This window comes from Dioscorea cayenensis, chromosome 9 (genome assembly GCF_009730915.1).
Source record: "Dioscorea cayenensis subsp. rotundata cultivar TDr96_F1 chromosome 9, TDr96_F1_v2_PseudoChromosome.rev07_lg8_w22 25.fasta, whole genome shotgun sequence".
Taxonomy (NCBI): Eukaryota; Viridiplantae; Streptophyta; class Magnoliopsida; order Dioscoreales; family Dioscoreaceae; genus Dioscorea; species Dioscorea cayenensis.
The window spans coordinates 30508987-30530772 of NC_052479.1; the positions used below are offsets into that span (position 1 = coordinate 30508987).

The 21786-nt window shown below is 31.3% G+C and overlaps 3 protein-coding genes across 3 annotated transcripts; all 3 read left to right on the forward strand.

The window, feature by feature from the left end:
* The first annotated feature begins 6558 nt into the window (after positions 1-6558).
* Positions 6559-12679, forward strand: LOC120268931 (plasma membrane ATPase). Its single transcript, XM_039276199.1, has 16 exons — positions 6559-6731; positions 8135-8254; positions 8360-8596; positions 8691-9452; positions 9583-9705; positions 9784-9888; positions 9972-10116; positions 10204-10368; positions 10455-10693; positions 10818-10850; positions 11000-11081; positions 11168-11328; positions 11405-11578; positions 11687-11869; positions 11961-12142; positions 12243-12679. Exons 1-16 carry the CDS (start codon positions 6675-6677, stop codon positions 12337-12339), a joined length of 2865 nt encoding a protein of 954 aa, XP_039132133.1. The 5' UTR covers positions 6559-6674; the 3' UTR covers positions 12340-12679.
* A 1012-nt stretch (positions 12680-13691) lies between these two features.
* On the forward strand, positions 13692-14819 carry LOC120268947 (transcription factor bHLH146-like). Its single transcript, XM_039276219.1, has 2 exons — positions 13692-13834; positions 14138-14819. Exon 2 carries the CDS (start codon positions 14146-14148, stop codon positions 14680-14682), a length of 537 nt encoding a protein of 178 aa, XP_039132153.1. The 5' UTR covers positions 13692-13834; positions 14138-14145; the 3' UTR covers positions 14683-14819.
* Positions 14820-20022: 5203 nt separating this feature from the next.
* On the forward strand, positions 20023-21267 carry LOC120268944 (squamosa promoter-binding-like protein 13A). Its single transcript, XM_039276217.1, has 3 exons — positions 20023-20555; positions 20657-20790; positions 20894-21267. The coding sequence occupies exons 1-3, from the start codon at positions 20062-20064 to the stop codon at positions 21160-21162; spliced, it is 897 nt and encodes a 298-aa protein (XP_039132151.1). The 5' UTR covers positions 20023-20061; the 3' UTR covers positions 21163-21267.
* The last annotated feature ends 519 nt before the right edge of the window (positions 21268-21786 follow it).

Genomic DNA, 21786 nt, shown 5'->3' on the forward strand with positions numbered 1-21786 from the left:
TGAGCCTTATTTTAATTTTTTTTTTTAAATTTTATCATGATATTATAACTTTAGCAACTAAAGGCCTACCATTACACTTAATTTTCAATATAATTAAATCATCTTTTTTTTTTCTTTTCTATTGGTAGATTTCTATGTTTTTTTATTTATTTTTTCTTTTATTGTATTATTTGGTGTTCTGGGTTAAATGCCCAATAAATTGACATGCCAGCACTTATCTCTTGTTTGGGTATTTTGCAAGGTAATTATCACTGAGTTGGCGCATCATGTTTATCTTTTGCAATAAAACTTTTATGAAAACATGATCAAATTAGTAGTTACAGTGGAAAATGATGATGCTAATGAGACAACTTTTTTTTCCTTTGCTCATTTGGCACCATTTTAATTGAAAATTAATTAAGCTATAAATGGAGAGAAAAAAAAATCAAAGAAGTGACATTAAAACTTTATAAGGTGAAGATGACTGTGAGATGAATTATTGTGAAATTAAAATCAAGAATCTTTTGAGAAAATGAAAAAGAAAAATAATTGGGTGAGAGCTTCTTTGCATCTCTTCCCTTCCTGGTTGTTTCTATGCCATGGTCCAAAGGCATATGAGAAGAGATTGATGCCAATCTCTATGGTTGTGAGGTTTTATTTTATATTTATTTATTTATTGAGTGACGTGGTGGAACTACAGTTTCCTCCACCACACTTTCTTTTGTTTTTGCTAGTGGAATGCATGTACTATGCTACTCAATAGTGCTTTCATATCATTATATGTGCAATATAATATGTTTTTTTTCCATAATTCTTTAGTTTTATAAAATTTAAAAAATTGATGGCAGTGATTAAATTATAAACTAACGGTTGTTATTTATAGAGGTGATATACAAAATTATTATTAGTTTTTGTACTTCGGCATTGTTAGGAGTTGTTAAGTACTGTAAGTACTATTTGATAGTGATCGTTAGATTCAAATCTAATAGCTATTGTAGGTTATCTCTAAATAATGCCGCTTCATATATATATATATATATATATAATTCATCATTAATCTCTTATTATCATTTTTTTTTTATTAAATGAATAAAAAAAAAGAGAGTAAAATGGAAGTTTAATTTTTTTTATTAAATTTTTTAATCGGCATTTGGAAGCATATATATGCAAATTAGAATATTTTACAAGAGTAAATAAGTAATTTTTTTAAAAGTAATAATTGCATATTTTTCAAAGGTATATAAATAAAAAACATATGTATATATATGGAGGGAAAACTTGATTTTTGAGGCATTTGATGACAATGGGAATCTTTGCAAAGTTTAGAAACATTTGGTTTAATTGAAAAAGAGCACCAAACAAACTGAAAAATGATTTATTGCCTCCAAACATTTGGTTCAATTCTCTTTTTTAAATTACTTTATTGAGTTATTTATTCTTGCTGCTCAAATGATAAAGATCCAAAAAAGCTGAAAAATTCTCTGAAAATTAGATACGAACTAGATCTATTGCCTCCAACTTTAGTTCTTGAGTGTTTCATTCATGTGTGTGTATATAACTTTCGGCAACTAAAATAATTCTATTTTTATTGTACCAAAATAATGTCACGTCACATCAATACAAGGGAAAAAAAATAAAAAAAAACATATCCAATTTAAATAAAAAAAATTATTTGTTTATATTAAAAAGATAAAAAAACATAAGACAATAGATTGAGTTTCAAAAATACGACAACAAATGCAAATAAAGTTTTCTATCTTATTTACTGTCACAAAAGTCTCTAATTTATATTTTAATAGGACTTTAGTCCGTCTTGTCATATACTCATCATTTTTGTCTTTAGTACATTTAGAAATATAGACATAATTATTTTATAATTTCATGAAATTATGATGGAGTTGGAATTAGAGATCTCGACAATAAATCATGCTTCACATTATCATAAAATAACTTATCCATATCTTTCATTAAAAACATTAGTTTGTGGTTAATGAAAGCATGAAATGAATATATAATTCAAATATTAAGGTTTTTTTTTTTTAAATAAAGATGAGATTGAAATTAAGTGTGCATTGATTGAATGACGAAGCCATGTGAAATCCCAATTATTTTCACATGTAAAGAGCTTCAACTTAAATAAGAAAAACTAAGCAACCTTCAATCAAAGACCAATGTTTTCACACCATTATCAATTATTAAGTGGAGAATAATTGAATTAATTAGCTAATCAAAATCAACACCAAGTTTCCATAATTCACTATAAAATTAATGGAATCATTTCAAAACCTCAAAGGTTAAACTAATGTTCCTAATAGTTTGAACAATAGAATAATAAATTGACTTCACTTGCTAATGGCTATTCAATGTTGTTTAAAGGTATCAACCTTTTAAATTTCTTTATTTATTTCAATTGCTTTTTAAAGTTGGAAATAAGGTAGGCAAGCTTATATTTTATTGGTTGGAGTTATTATTTTTTTTTAAAAAACTTTTAACTTTTGGTCAACTTGTTATTGGGATTAGGCTGTCAAGTCTTCCTCCTTGTAGAGTTGATCACTTTATGTTTGCTAAGGAATGATGTTTGTTGACTTTTGTGACTTTATTTATTTATTTATTTGTTAAATTGATAAATATGATTTTTCTAGTATTTGAATTTTGAAGATAAACTAAATTTATTTGTGGTTGGGGAGGGTCACTTATCTAAAAAAAGAATTACGTATAACTGCATAATTGTATAAAAAAATTTATTGACGATTGATGGTTTTTTAAAGGAAAATGCCGATGAAATTTTTAGTATTTGAATTTGACCATATAACTAATAAATTTGTATATGGGAAAGGTTGATATTAAAAACATATTTATATAAGGGAGGTGAGTAACGAATATTAATTCGCTTAAATAAAGTCAATATAGAATTCTTCTATAATAAGTTATGTTAAAATTATAAATAAATTTTATTGTGAAATGAAGAACAATGAGTCGTGTACTGTTTTGATTGCAAGTATATAAAATCGAGAAACGTTACCAACTTTCCTTCAACTATAGATAATTAATTAGGTTAATAATGATTTGTTTATACTTTAAGAATATATTACTTTTTAATTAAAGATAATAAATTAAACTTCTTCTTCTTATTATTATTATTGTTATTATTATTATTATTAGTTTGTTCATATCCAACAACATAGATCTATATATTAATACACTTATTAAGTAGTATAGGGACATTATAATTCATAAGTTAAAAACACACACATATATATATTCAAAGTACCAAAAAGGTTCTCACCATGTGATACACCACCCACTGATGTGCCCCAACCCTAACTCTAGAATTATTTTAATGGGAATTTTCAAACCAAACTCCATGTTCAATAATCCAATATAATAATACTTATTATTATATATATATATACATACATATACACACACACACAATTATGAATGGAAAAACATATAATTGAAAAAATTTAAGTAGGTAATATTAGAGATGCAATGACAATTAAAATAATGTAATATATTAAAAAATATCTCAGATAATTAATATTAGAAAGCAACTTTAAAAGGGATGACCACATTGACGTAACGAATAACAACACATGTGCTTTCTAAGAGATAAAGAATAATAATAATAATTAATAAATCTAAAATAAATTATAGTGTACAAACGTTTCTTTTCTTTTCTTTGCCGATGTTATTTTTCAATGAAGTACTAGAAATATCACTTTAATATAAAAAATAATATAAATGTGGATAATTTAAAGACTTCTCATTTTTCTTTCACTTCAAAGAACTTAAATTATCACTTAAGTTTTTAAACCTCACTTATTTTTTGAGAAAAAAATATTTTAATTATTAACACACCCTCATAAAAATCATACATGTTTATACTCTTGCCAAACAATTTTATTTACTCTTAATATTTTATGAATTATTTTAATTCATTTTGAGCAAAAAAACAATTATTTACATGGGTAAGCCATCAATATTTTTTTATTTTTCTTCTCAAATCCAAAAAATTTCACCATGGGAACTTAACCCTAGTCAACTTTAGAAGAAATTTCAAGGATTTGAGCAAGTGGGCTATTTTTTCTCACTTTGAGATGAAATTTTTCATTAATATAATAATAATTATTATTATTATTATTATTTATTTATTTATGAAATTTTTGCTGACTTTATTAAGTTCATACATATCCCCATTTTTCCAACAACAGAAAATCTTGAAAGCCTTTTTATCTTTTAGAGAAGAAAATGATGTGTACACAAGATAATGGTCTAAAAGAGTGGGATGAATTTTGAGGACCAAGTGATAATTAAATTTTAGTTTCTTCTCTTTTTTTTTCATAATTTAATAATAATAAATTTTGTCGAACATACAAATAATGACAAATAAAATAGAATAGATGCTGTTCTAGTCAGTCATCCATTGGTCTTTTTAGTGTTTATTTATATAAATCTTACATAAAATTAACTGTAATTTTGTTTACAAATTAAATATATTTTTAATTAAATTTTTCAAAAAAATATTTTTTAATAAAATTAATAAAAAAATAATAAATAAAAATAAAATTTCTTGATCTCTATAGTCTTTGGACACCAACCAAATTTTGCATTATTATTATTACATTTGTCGTAGAACAGCTGACATAAGCAATGCTTTTTTAGTCAAAACAATTAGGTTTTAATTTCTTATTTTTTATATAATTTAATAATAATAAATTTTATGGAACATACAAATAATGACAAATAAAATAGAATAAATGTTGTTCTAATCAGTCAACAACGATAAATCCTTTTAAGTGTATATGTATATATACATAAATCTTAATACTTAATAGGATTAATTTTAATCTTTGTTTATGAATTAAATATATTTTTAATTATTTTTTAAATATGTTTTTATATCAAATTAATTAGAAAACAATAAATAAAAATAAAATTTCCTAATTATAGTGTGTATACCCGTATACCCTAAATGAATAGTCTTTGTCCAAGTAATAATCAAATTTTACATTATTATTATTATATTTGTCGTAGGACATCTGATATAAGCAACGTAGTTGGTCATGAAAGTAATTGTTATAGTTCCCCCCATTTTGCCAATGATATAACATTCATTGATCAATGTTGTTTTTGAAATATATAAAATCCAAGATAGAAATGCATCATTCATTTGTTAATTAGATTAATTCCTTAATTTAAAGGTTAGAAAATTTACAAGAAAAAAAAATTGTTCAGTGATTTTCCTTAATTAAATTTTCAATATTGATTGAAAGTTATTATATAGCTATATTGAAATAAAGTAATTCTTTTTGGCATAAATTAGTTATACATAAAATTGTTTAAAAAGTTACTAGAGTAATACCATTAATTAATCTCCAATTATCTCCTTTGAAAATACACATGTGGTCAAACAAGAGATTAATTAATTTAAACAAAAAGGATTAAATGATCTTGACTAGTCAAATTTAAGGTGCGGCTTAAATTGACCAATAAAAGCCGCCCATGGCCTTCCTAAATTGCCTAACAAAAACAGACTCCCTATTGCCTGAAATTACACAAATGCCACTGACATTCTTTTCCTTTTATTATTATTATTATTTCTTATTTTATTTATTTTAAATTTAAGTAAAATGAAAATTTCTAATCATGAAATAAAAATTAAGATAAAGTGTGGAATGAAAATTAAATAAATGAATTAAAACCTTTCTTTTTCGTATAAACTGAAATTAAAAAAATAATTGGAAAATATTTGATAATATGGCAAGCAAGCTCATAGTTCAATGATATGTCCTCACTTATTTAATGTTAAGATAAAAAAATTTCATTGCCCCGAATTCGAATTCTCTCAGCACCAAAATAGTGGTAACAGATCCCCAATGGGAGCTCGGGTTTACAACCCGTGCCCTCATCCCTAGATGAAAGTATAGGTCTGGATGTTTATTTTTCAGTCTTATGCATGGCTATAATTTCTGTGGCTTGTCCACTTAATTGAATATATATATATATATATAATAAAATCAATTCACAAGATTTCGGTGATACCCTGCAATATATTTTTTTTACTTTCTAAATTATATCATTAATAATAATAAAGGTTATTAGTGAAATTAAATAAAAAAATGAAGCGTATATAGGATCGGTCTGACCAAACCCGGTCCGGTTCAATTGCATTATTGGTTGTGATGCGGGGACCAAATTCAAGCCCACCTCAAAAATAAATAAATAAATAAATAAATAAATAAAAATAATATGAGCGGGCCCCACGGACTCAAAAGTCAAATCACATGATATTTTGAGTTCCGCCCCAAAAGGCAGCCAACCAAATAGATCCACGTGTCGCGCTCTCCGGGTCCCACAATGGTTATTAGCAACGTTGTGCAATCTCAACCGTTGATCAGCCTGGAGATCAGAACTTGAACCCATCTCGGTGGTCACTTCGAGGTTGCGAGGAGACGTCAACGTCTGACTATTGGTAACCTGGTTTTACTACCTCGGGATCAGGATTTGGTGCGGATCACGAGGCAGTGTGGGCCCAGTTCAGTTGAGTATATAAATTGGGGGTTTGATAGCGTGGGAAGGGGAGCGTGGTATCATCGTCGTCGTCTTCGTTTCGATCTCTAGAGCTCGGAGTTGGAGCTAGGGTTTAGTCTCTTGGGGTTTCGAGGGGGAGTCTCTCGTGAACCGAAGGAGAGATGGGTGGCGAGAAGGGCATAAGCTTGGAGGAGATCAAGAATGAGACTGTTGATCTGGTGAGATTCATTCCATTTTAATTCTCAGCTTGGTTTTATAGAGTGAAAGGATTGATTTCGTTGAAGTTTTGGTTTTTCTTTTGTCTGATTGATTTATTGGTGTTTTATTGAAGGTTTATCCAGATTTTTGTGAAGTTGGGTTGTTGATTTTTTTTTTAGCGGTTTAATATTTTATCTTTTTTTTTTCTTTTGATTTGATGATCTGAGAGTTTTTTATTTTTTATTTTTTTGCTGAAAGATGGGGAAATTGGGTTGAAAATTCTGGTAGATCTATTGTTGTTTATTTCTTTTTGAGTAATTTGTTATCTTTGTCAATTAAAAAAGAAGGAATTTTTAATCCCGAGAATCCGGGTTTACTGGAATTCTCTGATTTATTGTTATTTTTAATCCGGTAATAGTCTTCAATCCATTCAAGCAAGGAATAGGTGGATACAATAAGAAAGAAAGCGACAGAAAATTTCTTCATTTTTTTATTCTCTCGATCTTTTTCCTTTTTAGCTGCGGTTCTGTTTTTAAAAGCTCTATAATTTAATTGTTTGAAAATCACTTATCTCTGCTTGGACTTGCTTGTGGTACTTAAAAGTCGTACTTTTACCATCCTGTTTCCATCATCGTCGATTAGCCCGCCGACGGTTGCAGCCATTAGAAATGGACAAATGGAAATCTTCTCTGATTCATCCGTAACAGTCTCTGCAATCATCCAAACAAAGTTGAAATTTTTAGCCACCCTGATCGTTTCTCCCCGCCCGTGGACCCGTTTCCTGTCCCCTTCCCATCAGCTGCCCACCTGTCTGCTTTGATTCCTTTTTCTCTAGTGGCCATTTCTCTATTCGCACTAATCTGAAGATTACTTTTATATATATATATATATATATATATCTCTTGCTCTTCAATATTCTATTCTATTCTATTAGTAAATTAAGCTTAACTGTAATTGCGTGTATATGGTGGTGGGTGATGAAGTTTCTAATTCTATTATAGTGTTATATAATATATATACATAAAAGAAAAGGAATATGATGAAGGTTTTTGGTACTTTAAGGAACATCGGGAAGTTGAGTGGTTCTGATTGGTCTAATGGGTAGACTTTTCACCTTTGTTCTTCCCGTTGTTGTCCTTTTTGTTTTGGATTGGGGTCCAAGGAATCAATACCCAGTTTGCACTTTGTTTTTATTAAAGCCTTTTTAATTTTGTTTTTTTTACCCTTAAAAAAGAAACTTCTGTTTATCTCTTTCCTGTTGGTTCACGTGATGCCCGGATTTTTTTTTAATGACTGTTACATCATTCAAAATATCTTCTTTATACTAATCAAATGTAATTATAAGCATAATAATATGATTTGTTAGTTTTGTTCTGTGACATGGTTGGGCATGGTTTGATCCGAGCTTTATGTGCCTTCTTAGGAGAGGATTCCTGTAGAGGAGGTGTTCGAACAGCTGAAATGTTCCAGGGAAGGTCTCTCCTCGGAGGAAGGAGCCAACAGGCTTCAGATCTTCGGGCCCAACAAGCTCGAAGAGAAGAAGGTTTGCATCTTTTCTTTTTCACAATGAAAGACTTTGCTTTTATTGTCTGTCATGTATTCAATCCTGCGGAATGTTTGAACTGGGAATTGGCTTTGGAAATGGCAGGAAAGCAAAATCCTCAAGTTTCTGGGATTCATGTGGAACCCTCTTTCATGGGTCATGGAAATGGCTGCTATTATGGCCATTGCTTTGGCCAATGGTGATGGAAAACCTCCGGACTGGCAAGACTTTGTTGGTATCGTTGTGCTGCTTGTGATCAACTCCACTATCAGTTTCATCGAAGAGAACAATGCTGGCAACGCCGCAGCAGCTTTGATGGCTGGTCTGGCTCCAAAAACAAAGGTGCTGACTTGAACCCTGGTAGCTTTGAAGTTTTAAAGCTTTTTGGCTGCCATTGAGTTGAGTTCAGTGTTGTAATGGTGTTTCCTGGCTGCAGGTGCTTAGAGATGGACGCTGGTGCGAGCAAGATGCCGCAATTCTTGTCCCTGGAGACATCATCAGTATCAAACTAGGAGATATTGTCCCTGCTGATGCTCGTCTTCTTGAGGGAGATCCGTTGAAGATTGATCAATCTGCTCTAACTGGTGAATCTCTTCCTGTCACGAAGAACCCAGGGGATGAAGTGTTCTCTGGTTCAACTTGCAAGCAGGGTGAGATTGAGGCTGTTGTTATTGCCACTGGTGTCCACACCTTCTTTGGAAAGGCAGCCCATCTGGTGGACAGCACTAACCAAGTTGGCCATTTCCAAATGGTCCTCACGGCCATTGGTAACTTTTGTATCTGTTCCATTGCCATTGGAATGATTGTTGAGATCATCGTCATGTACCCCATCCAGAAGAGGAAGTACAGAGATGGGATTGACAATCTGTTGGTCCTCTTGATTGGTGGTATACCAATTGCCATGCCAACTGTCTTGTCTGTCACCATGGCCATCGGATCTCACAGGCTCTCTGAGCAAGGTGCTATTACCAAGAGAATGACTGCTATCGAGGAAATGGCTGGCATGGACGTGCTCTGCAGTGACAAAACCGGGACACTGACTCTGAACAAACTGAGCGTTGACAAAAACTTGATTGAGGTCTTTGCGAAGGGAGTGGATAAAGAGTATGTAGTGTTATTGGCTGCCAGAGCATCAAGAACAGAAAATCAGGATGCAATTGATGCTGCCATGGTTGGAATGCTTGCTGATCCCAAGGAGGTATAACAACATTATGTTCTTGTCCTTCACCTCCAAACTTTTATTTTAGCAAGGACATAATTTAAGGGCTTACTATGGTACGGTGTGTTCTTTTATTAACTAATGGTTTGTGTATTTTATTTCTGTGCAGGCAAGAGCTGGCATCAGGGAAATGCATTTTCTGCCCTTCAATCCTGTTGATAAGAGAACTGCTTTAACCTACATTGATGCCGACGGCAACTGGCACCGCGTGAGTAAAGGTGCTCCTGAGCAGGTACATTCATATCATTTGATTTTTCCTTTTCTTCTTTTGTGATACTGATGTTTATGGTTTGGTTGGTAATGAAAACAGATTTTGAATCTCTGCAACTGCAAGGAAGATGTTAGAAACAAGGTTCATTCTGTCATTGACAAGTTTGCTGAACGTGGGCTGCGATCATTGGCTGTCGCAAGACAGGTTTCCATTAGCATCTTTTATAGCTTTCTTAGTATTATAAAACAATTGTTATGGTTTTCATTGGTGTTATTTGTTTCACACAGGAAGTTCCTGAGAAGAATAAGGACAGCTCAGGAGGGCCTTGGCAATTTGTTGGCCTGTTGCCTCTGTTTGATCCCCCAAGGCATGACAGTGCAGAAACCATTCGCAGGGCTCTTAATCTTGGCGTTAATGTGAAAATGATTACTGGTAACTGCTATTTACTTTTTGTCATTTTTCAAATACCGTTTCATCTCTAATTGGTTTTCTCTTCCTAACACGCTGTTTCACTTTCAGGTGACCAGCTTGCTATTGCTAAGGAGACTGGCCGTAGGCTAGGAATGGGGACAAATATGTACCCTTCATCTTCATTACTTGGGCAAGACAAGGATGCATCCATTGCTGCACTTCCTGTTGATGAACTCATTGAGAAGGCTGATGGTTTTGCCGGAGTGTTCCCAGGTGAGTTGGATTAGGCATTAGCTTTTACTGGATAGATCAGCATGGTATACTTTGCTTGGGGTCTTATTCGGATTGCATTGAAACAGAGCACAAGTATGAAATTGTGAAGAGGCTTCAGGAGAGGAAGCATATTTGTGGAATGACAGGAGATGGAGTCAACGATGCCCCTGCTCTGAAGAAGGCAGATATTGGAATTGCAGTTGCTGATGCCACTGATGCTGCCAGAAGCGCATCCGATATTGTCCTTACAGAGCCTGGTTTGAGTGTCATCATTAGTGCTGTCCTGACCAGCAGAGCCATCTTCCAGAGGATGAAGAACTACACTGTAAGTTTCCCTACACAATATTTGCAAAAGAAAAAGTGAGAGAGACTTATAGATAATTGTATTGTCATCATTTATATGCATTTTCTGATTGTGACTAAGCTTATTGTTTTCTCCTTAATTGCAGATTTATGCAGTCTCTATCACCATTCGTATTGTTGTAAGTATTTGATAAACCTCAGTCTTCCTATTTACTAGATTAGTACTTTGATAAAGTGTTATTCTTTTTCTTTATATATGATGTGGTTTTTTTTATATTTATGGGTTTTAGAGTTCATACTTATTAATTTAATTTTCCAAACTCTGTAGCTTGGTTTTATGCTCATTGCACTGATATGGAAGTTCGACTTCTCACCCTTCATGGTTCTAATTATAGCCATCCTGAATGACGGTTAGTCTTACTTTAACCGAATTATTGCTGATGCTTAATCACCTGTATGGAAGTCTTACACATTTCACTTCATCTGATAATGTCAGGTACAATCATGACTATCTCAAAGGATCGTGTGAAGCCATCTCCATTGCCAGACAGTTGGAAACTTAAGGAGATTTTTGCAACTGGAGTTGTTTTGGGTAGCTATCTGGCATTGATGACTGTCATATTCTTCTGGGCAATGAAAGACACTGATTTCTTCTCTGTAAGCCTTCTTCTTCAAATGCTTCTTACCTTGAATATATATGGCTTGTACTAACAATGTTCTGATGCTTTGGCAGGACAAGTTCAAGGTTCGATCATTGAGGCACAGTGAGGATGAGATGATGGCTGCATTGTACCTACAAGTCAGCATTGTAAGTCAAGCCCTGATCTTTGTCACCAGGTCTCGCAGCTGGTGCTTCGTTGAGCGCCCTGGTCTTCTGTTAGTCAGTGCCTTTATCATCGCTCAACTTGTAAGATCTCAACTCCAATTTTTTAAGTTTTGGGTTAAAGAACAATGCAGTGTAGATTCTTGACTCATATGTATTTTACTATAACCATTCGGCTTTCGGTCTTGGCAGGTTGCAACTGTGATAGCTGTATATGCCAACTGGGGCTTTGCCAGAATTAAAGGCATTGGCTGGGGATGGGCAGGAGTTATCTGGCTTTACAGTGTTGTTTTCTTCTTCCCTCTTGATTGGTTCAAATTCGGCATCCGCTACATTCTCAGCGGAAAAGCTTGGGATAATCTACTTGAGAACAAGGTAAGATTTAAATTTCACTATTTAACTGAAAAATGTTTATTGAATTCGAACCTATAATTTAAACTAATCAACCTCATTCATTCGACCACAGACCGCCTTTACTACCAAGAAGGATTACGGTAGGGAGGAAAGAGAAGCTCAATGGGCAATGGCACAGAGAACTCTACATGGCCTTCAGCCACCCGAAACCACGAACCTATTTTCCGACAAGAATAGCTACAGAGAACTTTCAGAGATCGCCGAACAGGCCAAAAGACGAGCTGAAGTTGCCAGGTACAACACCATTCAATGTTCTCCATAATTCCTGCAATTTTTTCACTCAAACAAACCAGATACTAATCCTAACATTTGTCCGTGTTGATGTTATCGATAGGCTCCGTGAACTGCACACACTGAAGGGTCATGTTGAATCCGTGGTCAAGCTCAAAGGGCTCGACATCGACACCATTCAACAGCATTACACAGTGTGAGAACACCATATCATCCAATCCGAAACAGAAGCCGAACAAATTAATGGATCCAATCTGGAACGATAGATAGACCGAAAAAAAAAAAGTTCTGATCAGGAAATATATTAGAGTTTGATGATCTGATGAAGATGAACCTCTGTTTTATCTTTAACCATTTTGCTGCTATGCTTTCTGAAAAATGCATGTATCCCTTGGTTCAATAATAGTTGTAATCTTTTTCACCCAGTACATTTTTTTTACCCTCTTTTAGTATTTTAATTACTCTGCACTCCATAATATTTTCCCTTTTGTTCACATGGACTGAATCCTGTAATTTTATTGATGTTATATTCACATCAAATCATTAGACGAAATTATATCCATGGTTGACATCAAAAGCAAACTGAACAAAAACAATCAGATCGATAGATCTTTGCGATTGCAATGATATATTTACACGATCTAGTTCTTGAAATATAATTGCACTAAACTTAGTACAAATCAGACACCGATGATATCGATTCGAAATAATTGATTCAACCTTAACATAGATTCATCACATAAATTAATTTCTGATACCTAACTTTGATTTCCAACAAGTACAATGCAGATATATATATCTAGGTTTATAGCTAGAGCATGCATGCATGTTGAGTTGTATATCATGGGCTTGCATGTGTGCAACCATTAATACTACCAATGAGATCAAAGAGTCCAAAATAGTCCAGCTAATTTTGGATACCATATCAATGAATTCCATGTGCTATCTTAACATTACTTGCTACCTTCCAACCTCTCAATCAAATCCTTTCTTAATCAATTATCACCACAAATTAATCAATCTATTAACTTTAATTAATAAATTCACACACAATTAATTCTTTTAAGCTAATTGCACAATGCATGTCTTCTCATTTCTCTTGATTCTCATCAATGATATATGCATACATTGTTGTTGATTTTTTTTGAATTAATTACTAGATAAAAAAGAAAGAAAGAAAGAAAGAAAGAATTACAAGGGATATTGGAAATGAATGGAAAAGTGGGCAGGCAAAGGATTAATGCATTGCATGCATGGTGTTGTATCATATCATGTGAGAGCATTAATAGAGAGGTAGATGTCTTGTTCCCTTGAGCACATGATGCTTGTCTTTTTGGTAGTTGTGAGAGTGAAACAAACCCTTGCATGCATGTGCTTCCATGTGCTCAACCAGCACAACAAAAAAACCCCCTTCCATTTTTTTTGCACTCTTTTAAATTAACCCCAATATTTCCCAATTACAACAACACCAAACCATACATACATATATATATATATAATGTTTTTGATATTGTTATAATATATATGAATATATATATATATAGTACACAACTTGCCCACACCTTCAATAATTCTTTCTAGTTGGTTGTCCTCTTTTTCCTTCTTTGCTTAAATGCACCTCATTCTTCTTCTTCTCCTTCTCCATCCTTTGTTTTCATTTTCTCTTCCATCTTTGAGTACTCTCTAAGTTTCAAGGTACTACTGCTTTTCTAACTCTCTCTTTCATTACTTCATATATAATTTCATGAATTCTTATTTATATCATCTTCTAATAACTTCTACATTGTTATATATCATGCATATATTTTATAAGCAATTGTATTGCTTGATTGCTATCTCTAGTCTATCACTGAATTAATTCTGTTTTCTTATTTTTTGAATATTATATATCATTAGTTTAAACTATATTTTGAGAAATTCTATTGCTTGATTGCTATGATCAAGTGAATCTATCTCTGAATTAATTAGGTGTTCTTAATTTTTGAAAATTATTGTTAGTTTAAAGTATGGAGGAGGAGAAGCCGAGGAGAAAGAGAAGGAGAGTTTGCGCTATCGAACCGAATGAGCTCGTCTACGCAAGCTTTCCGAGCAACTACATTAGCCGGCTTTTGCCGGCTCTTGTTCGAGTTACCGGCATTGCTTCATGTGAAGCACACAAAGATGAAGACATGGAAAAAACAGTGAGGTTTGAAGTAGACATGGCCTTGGCAACATCCACTAGTTGTTTCAAATGGAGCAGTGCTTTGCAACACCAACTTGAACAACAAGAACAACAAGAACAACAAGAACAACAACAACAAGGCAAGTTTGATAGTAAGACAGTTATTATTCCAAACCCTAACCCTAGAAAAGGAATTAGTGAACATAAGAAGAAGAAGAATAGTGGAGAAGAGGAGTTGGAGTTTAGGGTTAGGGCATTGAGAAAGATTGTGCCAGGTGGAGAGGAAATGAATGCATGTGAGTTGCTCACAGAGATGGAAAGTTATGTGGTTTGTTTGCAAATGCAAGTGTACATTCTCAAGTCTCTTGTTGCTAACCACTGATCAGGAAGAGGAAGAAGAAGAAACCCTAACCCTAATTAGGGTTTTTGTCAAGCAAAAGCTTGTTTGTAATCATATTTTGATGAAGATTAACTAGTGATGTAAATAAGTTGATGATCCTGCATGCATTGCATGGAATATATATATATGCCCGTTATTGTGTAGACTTGTTATTTATAACTAAAATGAGTCAAAATTTTAATTATTGATAACCTTAAAACTTAAATTTAGAACAATATTATTGTCTGAGTTTGTGATCCAAATTTTGTTAAATTTCTCCAAAAAAAACTCATGTTGAGACTTATGTGATTTTTTGAATTATAAATTTTTTTAGATAATAGAGGGATAAAATTCAGAATTTAAGTGATCAAACTACACTTAACACACTTAACACGCAAAGGAGTCATAAAATGACTCAAATTAAATTCAAATTAAATTAATTAGTAATTTAATTAGGGTATATTTAAAAATATTTTTTAAAATTTTATTATAGTAAAATAACTTGCGCAAACTAAACCACCACCAATGTATTTAATTTTAAATACAATGGAATCATCTTTTCGATTATTGTCTTTGATTTTTCTCAGTTTTTAAATTTTTACATAAATTTTTATATTTTTTAAATTTTATAATTTTAAGATATAATTTTCAATTATTAAAAAGAAATTAAAAAAGGTACATCAACTATATCGTACATTCATTATATATAGTTAAATATATATAGAAATGGAAGAATTAATAAATTATAATTCCTAATTTTTTGTTGTAATTTTTTTTAATGGAATTACAAACCCTATATATATATATATATATACACACACACTGATTACGTACAACTAGGCCTTGGGCTTACTCCATTTAATTTGGAGACATGAAGTCCACATTATAGGCCCCATCTTTTCATTTCAATGTTACACTAACGAAAAATATATGCTCTTTCTCTCTATATATCTATATATAGTAAAGCTAGTTCTATAGTTCAATTGGCTTACAAAATATATATCTATCTAACATTTAAAAGTTTATCTATATATAAAAATATTTATATATATTAATTCTGTTGATGTTAAAATTTTGAATTTTTAAAATTTAAAAAATAAATAATAAATTAATCGGAGAAATTGTTATAGATGTGGAACAATGTTACTCTCCAAAAAGCAAGTATTCACTACACTTTGGAAAACCTCAACACTAAACTCTAGAGAAAATCAGTGTGAATATGGAAGCTTGTTTATATTTATTTATTTATTTTTGAAAATTTCATATCAAATTATTGTAAGTGGGAAAAAATATTTTTAAAGAAAACATGAGCCCAAATCAAATATTCTCAAATAAAACTTGGGGGGGAAAAATACTAATTTTGAACTATAAAGAGAATTGCTTTGAAGATATATATGGTCCACCCAACTCAAAGATCATATCAATTACATTTACATCCATGTACTTAGTACTATTTTCATTTTTAATTTTATATTTATTTTATGAATTGTGATATATAAGAATAAAAATTAAGACTATTTCTTGATTTGTTTGATTAAATGGGAGAGAAACTTTAATGTATACATCAAGTGACTAGATTTATATAGCATGTGGTCTTTTAGCATGGTCCTGAACCTAACATGCATTATACATATGGTCCCTTTTGGTCTAACATTGGACTTGATGAACATGTACAACCTCATTTATTAAAACTAAAGAAAATATAAATAATAAAAAACTAGTAGATTAGAGAGCATGGTTTTTTGGAGCATGTACTACCTTGATATCATGTATATATAACAAAGATATGGACAATTGAATCCTTAAATATATTTACTAGGTTTGGCCACACCCTAACATCTTTTGTGTTTGTTGGTGTCATTATTTTAAAATAATTTATATGGATATATTTCATGCAAGATTTTTATTATAAAATAACATCATTTTAGAAACAGATAAATCTATATGATCACAGTAGTGAAGTATTTGTACGATTTAGGTTTACTTTGGTATATACATATATATATATATATATATATATATATATATATATATATATATATCTTGCAAGAATTTTTTTATAAGAATAATATCAGTTCACTCTAATATATTTAAATTGAATCTAATTTTTCTTTATATTACTCCATATCTTGATAAATCTCTACAATTACCAAAAGATAGAACTTTCATCTTCACAATATAATATTAATGATGACTAAGACTTGTACTATTATTTAGTGCTTTGTCTTATTTTCATCAATGAATCCATGGCTCATTAAATGAGTCATAGTTCTTGTCAAAACACCGGCCAATAAGATTGTGCCACAGTGGATGGTCAATTAAGTGAAAACCACCAACAAGAGCATTTCTTATATGTAACTATATATTAATTTATCATGCATTAAAAACAGGTAAATTAATTATACCATTCATTGATAAGGAAAACACATAGCTTGACTAAAGACTTACATGCATGCAATTCAATCTACATATTAATGTTTTATATATGTCTCATTTCACTTGTTTCTTGGACTCCTTTTTCATTTAAAGATGATGAACCGAAAGTGAATTCATCATATCAAAGATTAATTATGGAAAAATAAGTTTGAATAGAATATCACCGAAAGTGTTCAACTTATTAATTCATGTTCTTTTTCATTAACATTAATTTTGTTTTATTAATTTTAAGAAATATTCCACTTGCAAGATAAATCTCTTGAGATCAAAAGACATGACTCTAAGAAAACAAAATATATAAATGTGATGTGATGGCAGTAATTTCTAGTCCAATTTATCACGTAAGAGACATAAATAGCATCTAAGAATTAATGTCATCATGTCCATCATGATTTTAAACTTGTAATTATTCTCTTAAATATCATGATCAATAATGTGTGTGTATATATATTGAAGACACTAATGATCAGATAGACATGATAGACTACTTAATTAAAATCTAGTTCATATATATTATAGAACATATATATATATATATAAGTTAGATTCCAAACTACTAATTAATAAACACTATTCATCAATTTGCACTCAAGGAATATCCTAAACTATATATATATAATGTACTCAAAAGAGGTAGAGAATAATGGCGAATGAAATCAAGAATATATATATATATATATCTATATAATGAGGAGAAAAAGAAAAAAAAAAGGAAGAAAGAAAAGGAGAGCACCTGCCACTTAACTTAAGAGACAAGGGCCATGAAAGCCATCCTGTAAACAGTGAGCATGTCAAGCTAGCAAAAACAATGAACACAGTAGCAGAGCATGGCTACGTACAAAGCCAGCTGCAAGTCTTGACCACAACTCTTATTGGGAACTACCTCAGTACAATAATGTTCATATGACTAGACTTTGATGTGATGTATGTGTAGACATGCAAGCTGCAAGCATGCAACTTCAAATTTAACCAGTTCCCTACTTCCACTTCATTACTCCTACATCTCTCACTTTACAACCATCAACTTGCATAGCCCATAGCATATATTCCAACCTCTTCTTTTAGACATTCTTTATATACATATATATCTTATAGTGTGTAGCTTTTTAGGGTATGAGCCCTCATTGGAATGCATGCATGAGGAGAAATGAATAGCTAGCTTTCATGTGTGTATATATATAATATATATATATATATATATTACCTTACTGGAAGTACTTAACAATATATATATATATCATGTTGTTCTAGGATTAGTGTTTTAAGGTTCAGAGGAAGAGCTAGAGTAGTTAATCATCAAAAGATATTAAGACAAGAGAGTGATATAAATAGAGAACATGCATTCCTTTGTCTGTTGTACGTGTTCAATATGAAACATGGCCACCTACCTACCTACCTACATACCTACCTACCTATTGCACATAATGTATTAATGTGCCATGCCGTTACTATATATATCAAGGACATCATAGCCTTTCACCTACCTTCACTGCAAAATGGAAGTTTTTTTTCTACCTTAAAAGTTAATAGTTTTCTTATCTTAACTTGTTTACATATATATACATACATACATACATACATATATATATATACATATATATATATATATACACACACAAAAGCAAAAGCAAAAGCAAATTAATTAACATGTATGAAGACAAATGAAGATGGGAAGAAGAGACAATGGTTGTGGGAATTAAGTATATACACAAAAGCATGTTCGTTGTCAGTGATCATGTACTATGTATAAATTAATGAGGCTAGCAATGTGCTGATGTACTATGTACATGTATATGAAGCAATCTCAAATGGAATCTGCAAGGACCCAATGCTGGTCCGGGCTCATAAAGCTTCCAAGGACATTTGATTAGATTGGTCCAAGTCCAATTCACAGTTGCTATCAGACTTGTTATGACTCAATATATATTAGTGCATCACTCTCATTTATACACACACATACTCTCTCTCTCTCTCTCTCTGTCTGTCTTTATATATATATATATATATGTATTATATTTTTGGATATTATTATGTGATTTATGTTGTTTGTACATAGTTTGCACTACTCCCTATATCCATAGTTTATGTTGTTATATTCTTCACATGTTTTGTTATTTATGAGGGATGATTAATAGACTTTTATATATTTTGTTTAATTTGTATATATATATATATATATAATATAATATAAATATGTGTTTGTATACGAGCGCTGTTCTTTGTTGTTTGTACGTCTCAATCTATTTATTATATCGTTGTTAGTCTCCATAAATAACAAATCATAATTAATTGATTTATATATATACATATATATATCTTCGAAAGTTTTTTTGGGTTATATTGGTTCGTACGTTTTGATTTCTTATTTATTTTGTTATTGTCAATGTATTTTATTATTTATATATGAAGATAATTACTGAGTTTTTATATATATTTTTTTAATGTCTCCATGGATCATTATGTTAACTAATTAATGATCAGTACTGTGAAATGAGTTTGATATTTATGCTTTCTATCTGAGACTATTTAAGTAAAAAATAGCTATATATATTAATTATTCTCATAACCTTAATTATAATATTAATCACACGCACAACAAATTCTAATTTTGAAACTAGAATAATGATTTTGAATGACACATGAAACATCATTAGGTTATCTTCAACATGCATGGTACAACATCCATCAATATCAACCCTTCTTGTTCTCATGTACAAAGCCAAATGAAACACCTCTTCCTTTTATATATAAAACTTAATTTATTATATATATATATTTATATATATTCTCTTATAAAACCTTTATTAATATTATATCAATTATTTTCTCTTTTTTTTATAAATCATATATACATAAGAAACATTGAAACCCATGTTCCTCTTTCCATTGCCTTTTTAACTCCCCCCCCTTCTTCTTCCTTTACCTTATTCTCTCCATGCTATCATTATGATCATGAACATGAACATGAACCTCTCTTCCACCTCCAATGACTCTCCACCACCTCCCTCATTTTTCCCTTTCCCTTCCTTTCAACCTCCATTAATGAACAACCTCAACTTCAACTACAACTACAACTACAATTACAACTATAACAATCATCAATATCTCATGCCAATGACCAACAGCTCTTACACTACAAACTTGTTAGCAAAGCCAGAACAGGACATCAGTGTTAGTTCTATTGGTCTTAACTTAGGCCAGAGAACTTATTTCTCTTCAGATGATGTTTCAATGATAAACAAAATCTTTTCAAGGTCTAGAGGAGTGTATTCATCATTGTCTAACCAGCAACCACCCAAGTGTCAAGCTGAAGGTTGTCATTCAGATCTTTCTTTGGCTAAACATTATCATAGAAGACACAAGGTCTGTGAGTTTCACTCCAAAGCCACCATTGTTATTGCTGCTGGTTTACAGCAAAGGTTCTGCCAACAATGCAGCAGGTCTTTTTCTTTTTGTTTTGTTTTAAGGGTTTTTTTTTCTTTTGCATGGATATGCATGCATGCATGCATGATATGTGTACATGTTTTAATATTGAACACAGGTTCCATGTGTTGTCTGAGTTTGATGAGACAAAGAGGAGTTGCAGAAAGCGTTTGGCTGATCATAATAGGAGAAGAAGAAAACCTCAACTTCATAAGAACAAGCAAGTCATGATCATGAGCACTAGTAATTCATGCATGTTAATTAACCCTAACTCTCTCTTATATATCAATCTTTATATCATTATATATATATATGTTATAATTATTATTATTATTTTTTTTTTTAATGTGAACAGATGGGAACAAGGGAAACATGGAAGGGGAGAAGAAGATGGAGGTTGAGACATTTGAGTTTGAATTTTCAAACTTGGACCAGAACCAAAACCAAGTACATGATTTTATTGTGTCTGATCAACATGATGAACAACAAACAAGTCCAAACATGTCTCTTCTTCTTCATCATGATCATAACTTGTTCTGTTCTACTTCAAGTGGAGAACAACATGAACAACAACAACAACAACATAACCATGAAGATGTCATGTTTGAGGTTGAGTTCATGTGATCATATTTTTTCATTTCCATGCATGCATGCATGCATGGCCTTGAGAAATTAATATATATTGAGAGGGGGAGAAAGATGGGTTTCTTCTCTATATCTGTCTACTATTTTGCCTTTTAATTAATGAGAAGGGAATAACTATGATTTTTATATGCCTGCTTTTGGGCTTCCATGTGTCTTGTGTGCCTTTTTGAATGCAAAGGTGAAGATTATTATTATTATTATATATATATATATATATATATATATCATACTAATTACTAATTAGAAGATGAACCTTAACTTCCAACACTTTAAATTAATGTTTGAAAATGATGTAACATTGGGTCCCTACACTCTTTTGTTATGTAGTGACGGGCTGCATGTCTTGCAACCAATACTTCTCACACGGGTTGATTTTCAGTACATAAACATTAGACGCTTGCTTTTATTATTAGTCAATCTCTGTCTTTCTTCTTTCTCATCTTATTTATCATTATTATTATTATTATTATTATTATTTGTTCATGGATAAAGTTTTCTTCTTCTTGTATCTTGTCTCACCTTTGATTTTTATATTTATATATTGTTTCAAAATATATATTTTGAATTGGAAAAAAATTGACATATATATATATATCTTTATTA